This window comes from Melospiza melodia, chromosome Z, assembly GCF_035770615.1.
Source record: "Melospiza melodia melodia isolate bMelMel2 chromosome Z, bMelMel2.pri, whole genome shotgun sequence".
NCBI classification, from domain to species: Eukaryota; Metazoa; Chordata; class Aves; order Passeriformes; family Passerellidae; genus Melospiza; species Melospiza melodia.
The window spans coordinates 25,256,986-25,269,488 of NC_086226.1; the positions used below are offsets into that span (position 1 = coordinate 25,256,986).

General features: G+C 36.6%; 1 protein-coding gene across 1 annotated transcript in view; it reads left to right on the forward strand.

The window, feature by feature from the left end:
• The window catches only part of MAN2A1 (mannosidase alpha class 2A member 1), a 107,207-nt gene that overhangs the window by 18,442 nt on the left and 76,262 nt on the right, over positions 1 to 12,503 (forward strand). Inside the window, exons 3-4 of the mRNA XM_063181356.1 lie at positions 1,166 to 1,310; positions 10,908 to 11,079. Of these exons, the coding sequence (XP_063037426.1) occupies positions 1,166 to 1,310; positions 10,908 to 11,079 (317 nt within the window). The remainder of the gene's footprint in view (positions 1 to 1,165; positions 1,311 to 10,907; positions 11,080 to 12,503) is intronic.

Sequence of the window (12,503 nt, forward strand, 5' to 3'; positions counted from 1 at the left end):
CAAAGTCAGGTCTGTTTTTCCTGTAATGAAAATTGGTAAGTGACCTCCCTGTTTTTATCTTCACTGATAATATTTTATATTTCTCCTCATGTTCTGTTGATGAGGAAAAATGAGAGATCAGCTGGGTGGAGGCCAAAGCCAACTATTGCAAGGCCTTAATTTCTTTAGTTGGATCATTTGTTTCAGATGTCAGTAGTTTTTTAAAGTTTTCCTCGCAGGACAGAAAGCGCCTTACCACTGGGAAGGTTTAACTCTTGTGGAGTTGAAGTAGTCAATGACTGCTATAGGAGTCCTTTTTTTGTGTAGATGTATAGGTTTTTGTAGAAAGTTTGTCAGGTGTACAATTGTATTCTAACATAGGTCTAGAACTGATTAAAGTTTAGTTATTAAACTAGAATGTCAGGAATTGATTGTCTGATGTCAGTTCATGTTTGTACGTGTTTTCTTAAAAGCAAACCAGAGCCTTACAAAAAAAAATTTCTTGAATCTCATATTAATAGACTCTCTTTGAAGTTACGTGGTGTTCCCTAAGTTTCAGAGGAACTTGTTACAGTAATTCTAGAATTGCTTTATTTGTCTGTAACCTTTTTATTTGCATCGACGAGTGAAATATGTCCTTCCTTGTGCAATTAGTGTGCTGAGAAACAGGAAATTTATAAGAAGCTTTGTTATAGCAGTTGGCTGTGTTATCAACATTTTTGCTGACAGCTTCTTTCAGTTCCTTTTGTGATTTTGATGTTTGCCTCTATCTCTCTCATGCTGTCATTACTTCTTTCTCCGTTTATTTCCTTCATTTCCTGCATTCCCCTGTCTAGTTTACTGTGTTATTCTGTATAATCCTCTTCATACCCTCCTGCCCAATGCCATTGTGAGCTGCCATAATTTTTGTGACTTAAGGCTCTTAATCCTGCTGTTTATCTAATCAATGTCAGTTTTCTCAGAACAGAGCCTGCCAAATGCTCCTCTTCCTGGCAGCTGTGTCTTGGGCGTCCTAGTGTGATTTGAAACTTGCTCTCATTTGTCAGTTTTCTATTCATTTGGCACATCATCCCTCCCTCTGAAATGGACAAGCTGATCCATTTTATGTGAAAACAGCTTTACTTTTTAATAGCAGAACTGTTTCTGTGAATTCATGTTGTATATTCCTTTAATTTTTCTTTTTTAGATGCTGGATGTCTATGACATTCTTCCTTTTGACAATCCAGATGGTGGCGTTTGGAAACAAGGATTTGATATCACATACAATGAAAATGAATGGGACAGTGAACCACTTCAAGTTTTTGTTGTGCCTCACTCACATAATGATCCAGGTAATATGTTAACTGAATTGATTTGAGGATCTAGAGACTTTTGAATTGGGAAATGCATTGCTATTTCTGTTAAGATTTGGATTTTTTTGAAACATACCAGTTAATATGTTAGATTTAAGTCTAGCAAGGCAGTGAAACAGATGTTTGATTTAAGTGCCATTGACTTCCAATGACAACTCTTATGATACAAGTTGTATGTCTACTGAATTTATTAACTGGAGCAGAACTTCAGTGTTGAAATTGAAAAGTGATGAAATTCTGGTAACACATTCAGTTTATACATTGCCGCATTAAATACCATCAGTTCTTATTTTGATTTTTTTTTTGGACTGTCATAGATATTTAATCCTCAGCCTGTGCTAAAGAAATGTGCTTTTAGAAGATGTGACAATGGTAAATCAGAAGGTTTTGGCACTTTGTTCAAATTTTTTTGTGCACACCCCCAACCTATAGTAGGATAATGAAAAGTCTAGATTTAAACAGAAATTTAAGTATACCTACATAATTTCATTTCCACCCAAGTGGGTTTACAGCGTAATAAGCAAAATGGAGAACTGTTCCTTTATTTTGGAATGACTTCTTGATAAAATTTACCAAGAGGTGAATTATATTGCTACACTGTGGTCCTGGTACATGTACACTGACCATGAGAATGTGCTCTCTTGTGAATATTACCTGGGAGGTAGGTGAATCCTGTAGACTAGGGGAATTCAAAGATGTACTGGGACATTCCTTGTTTAAGAGATTAGGTGTTGTGTACAGTAGATTAGTTTCTAGGTCTTTGGGTAATGCTTACAGCTTGGCTGTGGGTAGGAGCATTTGGGCTATATGGTACCTGAAACAAGAATGTGTCTGGTGAGGGTACTGGCCAAATATCATCCGTTTAGGAGATAATGTTTGGTTTTTTGATGGAGTGGTATGACGTATGATGGGGATTATCCTACATTTCATGGGCTGTCTGATGGGGCAGATAGTGTGATGCATTGCTACATATACCCTGAAAGCATGAAGAAAACATGGTGGGGGAGGAAAGGGGAGGGGGAAGGAAAGGCATGGCTAGGCATTCCTGTTGTTAAATTTTGTAATGGTGGCTTTTCAGGCCATAAATCTTGGAGAGATGCAAAGTAGGATTTTATGATAGAATTTGTTTTATTTTTAGGGTGTGTTTTGTTCTAGGGGGGTTGGCGGTTGCATCTAACCCCTCCCCTTACTACGGAGTGTTGGGGCTAGTTGTAGCAGCGGTTGACTAGTAAGTTTAGGGGTCTCCTTTGTGTCTTTGTTGCTTGTTATGGTTTATTTAGGGGGGGATGTTGGTAGTGTTTGTTTATTCAGTGTCATTGGTAGTGGATCGCTATCTGGAAGCTTGGTCTAATTGGGGTGATTTTGGTTATGGTCTTGGGATAGAGTTGGTTGTGGTGGTGGGGCTTGTTACAGGGGGTGTGTTGGGGTTATTAGTGGATGAGGGGATGGTGAATAGTGGGGGTTTGTTGTCAGTCTGGTCGGAGTTCGGTGGGGTGGCTGTGTTGTATTCAGAGGGAGTGGGGTTGCTTTTGGTTGGGGGTGCGGATTATTGTTGACTCTGTTTGTGGTGTTGGAGCTTGTGTGAGGGCTGTCTCGGGGGGTGATTCGGGCTCTTTAGTGGAAGGGTCAGGAAGTAGTTTAGATAAAAATGCCAGCTTTGGGAGTTGGAGATGAGGATTTGAATCCTTTCTTCCTGAGACAGGATGGTAGGGTAACTCTAAGAAGTGGTTTAGTCTTCAATCTTTGGCTTACAAGCCCAATGGTTTTATAAACTATTAGAGTTAATTAGAGTTTGAGTAGTTTATTCTCTAGGGAGGCTGCAAGGGGGAATAAAACTACGATGATTTTGAAGAAGGGAAATGAGGCTAGTTGGCCAATGATGATGAATGGGTGTTCTACTGACTGGCTTCCTACTCAGGTTAGGATGAGGACGTTTGCAACTAGTGTTCAGAAAAGGATTTGTGATAGAGGGCAGAAGGTTATTGATGTCAGTTTTGATGTGTGTAGCAATGGAGTGAGGAATAGGACGAGAATTGAAGCAGCTAGGGCTGGTACGCCTCCTAATTTGTTTGGAATGGATTGGAGGATGGCGTAGGCAGATAGGAAGTATCATTTGGGTTTGATGGGTGGGGGAGTCACTAGTGGGTTAGCTGGTATAAAGTTTTCTGGATCACCTAAGAGGCTGGGTGAAGAATAAACATTATCTCCTAACCAGCTGGGAGCACTGGTTGTTGTCATAGAAAGTCACAATTAAAGTGATATTAAATTTTACTACTGTATATCTCTCTAAAATTTAATTTGTTGTATGAAGTACTGTGAATCTGAGTGAAGGTATAAACATAAATGGCTTTTATTTGCATGTATATAGCATTTTCCAAGAAAATGAATGCTGGAATGTGTAATTACTATATTACTGTCCAATTATGACAGATAAATTAATGCAGTATATATATGGTAAAAATATTCAGAGCAAATAATCACAGTATAGACCTAGATTTGCCTATTTATTGAACTATCTTTGAACCCATGTCTGTCTATTTCCTCTCTGGTTGTAGTTCTTCTAAAGACTTCCCTTGAAAGAAGCAGCTCTGGCACATAATGAATCAAAGCAATCCTAAAGCAATATACAGAACTTCTCATTCTCTTGGGTCTACTAGAATGGGGTGTGGAGTTTCTGTCTCCCTTTTTTCTGCTGAAGCTGTTGGGGTCCCATCCTAACTGGTACAGCACTGTTGGCAGTCCACTAGAGGCCAGTGGCCTGGTGTCACATCTGCTCTCCTGGAATGTCTTCACCTGAACTGAGCAAACACCCTGTGCATAGTGTAGGCTGAGGTAACTTCTCAGGCACATGAGGTTTAGGAACTGCAGGGAAATATCCTGAGGTAAGCTTTGAAGAGATTTGCTGATAACTTCACCTGTGTCTGTTCAAGTCATGAGGTACTTTTTCTGCAGGTTCTAGTGATTTCAATGTATGTGAAAGATATTTACCAAGAAATGGGGTCAGTAAAGGTGTATTAGCTACAGAAGCTTCAAATTCTCATTAGATTTCATGTTTTCTCATCTGAAGCTACCTCCTCTTTAACTTTTCACATAACCATTTATGCTAGTGAGAATGTGTAGCTCAAAGGCAAAGAAAAGGCCTTGAAAAAACTTTGTCTAGGGCATGGCGTCCCTGCCCATCGTGTGGGGCTAGAAATTGCATGGTCCTTTGCAATCCAAGTCACTGTGTGAGTCTGTGAAACAATCAGTAGGGAAGATGGTGGCTTTTAGTTCCACCTTCTTTTTTGGAGGATGAATGTGCTGGTGCCCTGAAACACTTTGTGATGCTAAATCTGGGTTCAATGCCTCTGTGTGAATTTAACCATGACCTGCAAACTTGGGATCTTTGTGCTTCTCTCTGCAGTAGCTAAAGTGTTTCCCTTTTGGGAAATGGGCTGAGAGTGGGTCTCCTTCAGACTTTTGATCAGTAGTGGCACAATTGCTTTAGTTGCTGGCAGTTGATAAAGATTTGAGCACCTCAGTGGCAGGTCTTAGTCTTCAATCATGGAGAAAAGTTTGGTTGTTGTGTGAGGTTGTAGCTGTCACAGATAGGTGGCAGTTCTGTGAGGAGCAGATTAAGGAGTGAGCACATCACCTACTGTGCTGGCAGAGCCCTTGTGTTGGCTCTCACCTGCTTCAGCTGTGGTGTTTTGTGGCTGCCTGAAGTGGAGGAGGCAGCTGAAATGCAAAGGGGAGAGCTCAGATCAGGGCTGGCAAGATTGTCAGCCAGCACAGATGGACTTGAAAGACAAATTTGGGTATGATGGGAGGGAGGGAAAGTCACCTCTAGCATCTGTTGATCTGTAATAATTTTGGTAATGGCTACTCATTAAATTATTTAAAAATTGAGGCGTGAGCTTTCTAAAATATGTGTGTACCAGTATCTCACTGCTGAGTGTGGTGGTTACAGACCTAGTACAAGCAGCACTTTAGTGGAATTGAAAGTGACCGAAGTAGATTTTTCTCCCACATGCGAGTGTATGGGCACAAAGGTCAGAACTAAACACTGCTTTTTAACACTTCATCAATTATCTATGACATTGGTAATTTTGCCTTACAGCTACTCATGTTAATCACCTTTTATTATTTAAGACACTCTCCATTTCTCAGGAGGAAATCTATAAAGACCTAAGCCAGTGTTAAGATATAAGGAAACTTAACCATAAAATTTAATGCTGTTAATACACCATGTGTATTAACATGGAGTTTCATGTAAATTTTCTGTTGACCAGGTCTGGATATGTTTTTCTGGTGACTTCTTCACCAGAAGAGAGATTGCTTAAGCTCTTTTCTGACCCACCAAAATACAAGAAATGGGCAGCTCACAAGTTTTTCTTGACATGCTGAATGAGGGAAATTAGAACTTTATTCCTGGCTTATATTTCAGTATGTTGGTGTTTGCAGAAGAGGTGCAGTTCCTTTGGAGATCAAGAGAACTGTTACAGAAAGGACACTTTTGACTGCTCATCAGTAGAAATTTTCTTTCTATCTTAGCTATGATGGCAACAGGTTTGATATGTACAAAAGCAAAACCAGACCTTGCATAGGACTTAAAATGTAAGAAGTTTATAATTATAATTTTGGTAGTACTTCACAGATCATGGCAGATTTTACTTTTTGTGGAATGTGCAATCATTTGAGTTTTTAGTTATGCTTATGAAATTAAGCCTGATAAATCAAATCATTCTTGTTTTACCTGGAGCAGAGATCTTTTACAAGTTATGGTATGCATTGGAAAAGTAAATACACTGTCTTACTTTTTTAATTTCAGTGTATTTTCATCTACCTTAATTATTTTATTTTGGTATATATTTTGCGGAACAAGAAGCTCATCTGTCTAATTCCTTTTGAATCAGAATGAATGCTCTAACACAAGAATGTTTTTTCATTTTTCTGTTTCACATAGTCAAATCAGAGAAAGAAAGCCCCCTGAAAGAATCTTATACAGCTTTAATTTTAATTTGAGATTGCCTTACCATCAGGTTTTTCAAGTTTTATTTCACAGTCTTGGGTGTGAGTCATTCATCTTTGTTGAAAAGATACTTTTTGGTGAAATTAGCACTGAAGTGTTATGTCAGAAACATCCATAAAATATTAACTTGTATGTCAGTTCTGTATTTTACATCATAGAATGATGCAGTACTTCTAAATAAAAAAAAAAAAAAGATGTATGTATTCCCTACTTTAAAAAAAGGGACTTTTAAGTGCTGAATCTACAAAGGAGCTAATCCAAGTTACTTTTATGTGTAATCCTACTTACTAAAATATAAGTTGAAACTTAGCTTTTGGATTTATTTCTGGTATTTGTCTTATTGTTATTGCCTGAGTATGATCAATTAAACACACATGCACATCATTCTAAGTTCTTTAGAGCTCTTCTTTTAGAGGTAAGAATCATGGCTACATGTCCTTTAGTTTGTTTGTGGGTTTTGTTTGTATTTTGTGGAGCTTGGATGTAATTAAGAGCAAGAATATCCTCACAGTTTTTGACACCTTTTTTTTCTTCAGCAGCTATCAAAACAGCCATTTAAGTCTTCTCACAGGAGCTAGTTAGTTGAGAATCAATCATAAATGTAAAAAAAAAGAAGAAGAAAAAAATTACAGATATTTTTCACTAACTTGGGTGTACATTTTGAAGACCAAGAAGTGATGTTCCACTAATATATTTGCAAAGAGAATGCTTTTATTTTATGGAAAACTGTGTAGTGCTAGCTGAAATTTATTGGTTTTATTTAATACTGACATAAAATGAGTAAATTACTCAAGTTCCTTGTGTTGCAGGAAGTGTCACCGATGGGTGAATTTTAGACTCAGTGAAATTAATTATGATCTCCTGAAAAGCGAATCAGAGATGCAAGCTTCTATCAAAAATGCATTAGTCTAGTATATACTGGCATAATATTTCGGAAATTCATGAGATGATCTGCCTCTTATTAAAACAGACTTCATCAGAAACAAGAAATTTTTTAAAAGGCACATTTCCTCTTAAATAGTGGAGGGTGACTTGTGGAAGTAAGCAATTGAAAAGCCTATTTCATTTTATTTCAATAGTTATTTTAAACCAAAAGACAAGAATGCAAATGTAAAAAACCGCCCCAGGAGTCTTGCAGTTGTACATAAGGAGTGCCTAAATACTTTTGTTAGAAATAGATTTGTGATGATCAAATTGTTAAGTGCTTTTGTTTCTTTCAAAAAGTTCCTTTTTGAATAACACTTAATTTGTCAGCTTCTGTTCTGATTTTGTCCTGCAAAGTTCCCTTTGTGTCTACATCTCTGTCAACCATGCCAAGACACAAGACTGCCTTTCTGTAGTGCAAGGAGCTGATAGAGCTTCAAGAAAGAATTTGAACTTTAAAATGTAGACAGGAATAGTGGCAAATCAGTTAATAAAATATTTCAGGATTTTTTGCAGAGCAATGAGTTGTGTTGATATTCAGAGATGATTCTTGGAGTCGGCTGTCAAGCCAAGTAAATTTACATTACAGTGGGGGAAAAAATCGATTAAACAAACAGCTGCATAATGATGATAAATCTCATGGAGGTGGGGAGAGACAGCAAGTTTCCACTCTTTTGAGGACAAGTGTGAGAGAGAGGATCAAAAGGCAAGCAGCTCAGCAGTGTGTACCCTCTGTTGTTATCACACAGGCTGGCAGAAAATGAAAGTATCTAGCAAAGTCCTCAACATGTATTAAGCCTAGCATAATAATGTGAAAGACAGTAGTATTTTTTCTCTTGTTTAGAGGGTTGTTAAACATTGGAATGGTGGAATCACCATCCCTGGAGATTTTAAAGGAAAAACTGCATGTGGCACTTGGTGTCATGATATGATTTATAAGGTGGTGGTTAGTCGGAGTTATTGTAAAAGATATCTGATAATTTCAGATATCTTTTACAACCTTAGTGATTCTGTGATCTTGTGACTTTTATGTTGACAAAGGGCTTTATGTACATTTAAACCACCAAGTGTTATTTTGCTGTTAATAGCATACTTAGTCTTGGTAATCGCAGCCTTAAACTATTGCAATTTTTCCATGTGTAAACTGTCTTTGTATTGAAAGTTTGAAATGCACTGGTAAACCTTTTCTTTCAGCCTAGGAACAAATTCTTAGTTTGTGGACAAAATGAACTTGAGTTGAAGAGTCTTATGTTGCATTAGGGACTGACATGTGAAATAATACTCTAGCTAGCAGCTGTACATTGTTTTATCCATTATTTTGTTTAGTTCATTTTAAAAATATATTTTAATTTTTATTGTATGTCTCTGTGCAGACTTGATGAGTCTCTGTAAGTCATGGGGTTTAGAGCAGGACACTTGAGGAAGGGTGTGAAGGCGCTGGGCTGCGCCCAGAGGAGGGCAGTGGGGCTGGTGGAAGGGCTGGAAGGGCTGTCCAGTGAGGGGCAGCTGAGGAGTTGGGGTTTGTCCATTTTGGAGAAAAGGAGGCTGAGAAGTGACCTCACTGCTCTCTGCAGCTTCCTGGGGATGTTGTTTCAGAAGCAGCTGGATAATTCTTTTAACAACTTTTTTTTTTTTTTTGGTCAACCCAGAGTGGTCAGGCTGTTGGACTAGATGATCATTATAGGCCTTTTTCAGTGCAGAATGTTCTATTCAATTAATCAATGACTAGATGTATGGTACTTACATTTCAGAGGGCTTTCTGTTGGCTTTCAGCTAAATCTATGAATACCTGTAAACATTTCTTAGGACTCTCAGGAGTGTATTCAGTTCAGTGTGTTTACCATGTTACAATCTTCCTTAGCTTAATAAACTGAGTGTGTTCAAACAAAACCATCATTTTATTATAAAACTGTTCTTCCTACATCATACTGTATTCTTCTGTCAGCTACTTTGACATTTTAATCAGTGTTTCAGTTAGGCTGGTGTATTAATGTTTTTAAGAATGTTTCAAAAGAGTAATTTAATGTAAATTTGCTTTTATTGATTCAATATAAAATATTTTTAAATAGTCTATCATTATGATATTTTTCTGAACAGGAAAATCATAGGATGGTTTTAATTTATCCTCCTTTAGTTGTGTGCTAGGATGATACTGTCTCTTGCAGAAGAAATTTCTAGCATAAAGCTATAAACTGGTAGTCTAATACATGTGGATATTTGTAATGTAATTATCGGTAAAACATTCCTTTGATTTGTTGAAAAGTAAATGAGAATTGAGAAAGAATAATTTGCTATGTGATCTCGAATCTTTGAGTGGAAGCATCTATTAAAAAAAACAACCCAGACTGGAGTGGGAAGAGGTCAGAAAGAAATCTTATTCATCATGGCTTTTTTTAGCCTTTTAACTATTGCATAGCAGTAATTTACTGTGTTTTTTTTATTAAGCTGTTTCGATTCCTCTACAGAAAGTATGTTTTGATTTTATGCTTTAAGCCCTCATATTAACTACCTTGACATAATGTATTTTACCCCTTTTAGACAGATTAGACCCCACTTGTTGATCTGTACAGAAACTTGTATCAAAAGTGATGAGTCCTCTAGATGCTAAACATCTGTAAAAGAAAAAAGAATGACCCAAAACTTTTCCTCTGCAGTATTACAGTTTTATTTTTTCTTCTGCAAATTAAAAACAGTATTTCTGCATCTACCTAAGAAGAATGCTGGGGTTTTTGTATCCCTAAAAGAAAGTACAATATATTCTTTCTGAGTCAATAGTCAGACTTTATTTAATTATGAAGTTTTTTTAAACTAAATTTGAGAATTATTTTTTAGTAATAAAAGTTTCTGCGCTTATGCAACTTCTTTGAAACAATATAATGTCATTGTATAGCAGTCTAATCCTGTATCCCATAAGCAGACTGGCACTATTAGAAAGGCAGTGGCTCTGCATAACTGAATTGGTAAATCAGAGTGGAATTACAAATAAGTGTAATTATTTGGAGTGCTGTCTTTACATAGTGTGGCAGCTTTCACAAAATCTTAAAATGGGCATATGTGACAAAAGCTGGTAGGAGTAGGAATGTGACACTCTAGAGTAAGTAGTAAGTAACAGACTTGACTTTTTCAGCTATAGTTGAAAGATTTATAGAAGCTATATAGAATAAAGATTTTATGTCATTTTTGTTTGAATAAAAATTTGTGAGTTTCTTTTGTGTTTAAGTACAAAGGGTTTATATGTATTCTCTAATGCAAGGTATTATGAAAAGGATAAAAATTTTAATTTAAGACCCTAAAGTCTGAAAATGTGGTTAAAATTACTTTTTCCTTTGCATCTCACTGAAGCATAATTATTTGAGTCCATGTATTCTCTTGATGAAATTTTCTACCGTACAAAGTATAGAAGAACTAGGAAGTGAAAAGTCTAATTATTTCCATATGTTTATACATTTGGAAAATAAAACATGTAATCTTTTTTAAAAAGAAACTCCTTGAAAATTTATCACTTCAAGCTGTCCATGACACATAAAGCTTTTTAGGAATAGTCTTTGCTTAGCTTTTTCTGGGGAGTGAGGGACTGTTCTCTAATGAGATTAAAAAGCTAGTTCTCCTAACAGTCTGCATTTATATTTTCTTTTTCCTAGGTTGGCTGAAGACTTTTGATGATTACTTCAGAGATCAGACACAGCATATTTTAAATAACATGGTTATAAAACTGCAAGAAGACAACCGAAGGAAATTTATATGGTCTGAGGTTTCCTACTTTTCAAAATGGTGGGACGGAATAGATAGCCAAAAAAGAGATGCTGTTAAAAGGTTTGAGTACTGAACTTTTCTTCTCTGTATCTTGTTTTGAGATTTTGTGTATTTGACTACACTGTAAACTTGAGATTTAACTTGTGATGTGGAATTACTGGAAAAACCAACTAACTGCTTCAGTTCTGACATTTTGGGCTTGGTTTGGTTTTCTCCCATTTGCAAAATAGGGATCTGCTCAGGGAAGTGGAGACAAATTCTGAGTTGTCTAAAAATTTGACTAAAAGTTCCCATGTACAACTATGAACATATCATTCAAATTGTAAGGGAGTAGCAAATATAATCTTGATTTGAAATTACACTAAGGAATTTCAATAAAATTAATACATCTTTCATACTAGCTATTTATATATGGTATTTTTTCCTTTTATAACACACATGAAGATTTTATGTGATTTTTATTTGCATAAAAAATTGTGAGTTTCTTTTGTGTTTTAGTACAAAGGGTTTTTATAAATATGCATCTGCTTTAATGGTAAAGTAGTATGTACTCTACACCCTTGCTCTTCTTAGCCATTTCTGAAATCACAAGTCAAAATGGAATATAGAAGTAAAAGGTTTGCCCAGGCATTGAGATAAGGAAGCAGGCTGCTTGGATATACTTGCACTATGGATCTAGTTTGGAGTTTTCAAAAATTGGGGATTTTTTTTCTTATTTTTCCTTGGCTTTTTTTCTTATTTTTACTTGGCAATTCTTAGCTGATCCTTGTGATAGTCTCCTTCTTGTGCCCCTCTTTGAGATGCATGTGTTGCAGTACGCATTAAGTCTGTGAGACCTTCACAGACTCAAAGGTTAGGTAAAGGTGGAAATTTTGGAATCTTGGCAAAAAGATACTTATTAAGAAAAATTATCTGCAGTGGGTGAGTATTATAGCACAGCTGTGTGGTTTTTTGACATAAAAATATCTCTTGGAACACAGTAAAGAGTAAATGACAGTCACTGGGGGAACTATGTCCTCTCTTCAGATGAATCAGGTATTGGTTAAGCTGCACTTGAGACTGGAGAAGACTTGGAGAAGCTGCACTTGAGGTTATTTTTTTGCATGATTTTCATTACTTTTATGGGTACCATCTGTGATGGGACTGAATTTTGATGAGTTCACAGTGGTTTTTTTCCTTGAATTCATTAAACACTTCCATGCTGGTGAACAGTGTAAGAGCTGAAACTGTAGGGACAACCTGGTGCTGGGAATGTGATCTTTATCTTCACTGACAATGGAGAGCCTGGATTGTCCTGTGACCTGGTTCAAGAAGGCGTTTTGATGAGTGAGGTGCTCTGAAGTGTTTGTAAACACAATAGACTTCCAATATCTATCAGCTCTCTAAAACTCTAAAAAGAATATTAGATTAAAGATGAGGAGATATTAGGGGAGATATTTCAAGCAGTGCTTGAAATGTGCAGTGCCTAAGCATCTTTCTCAGTT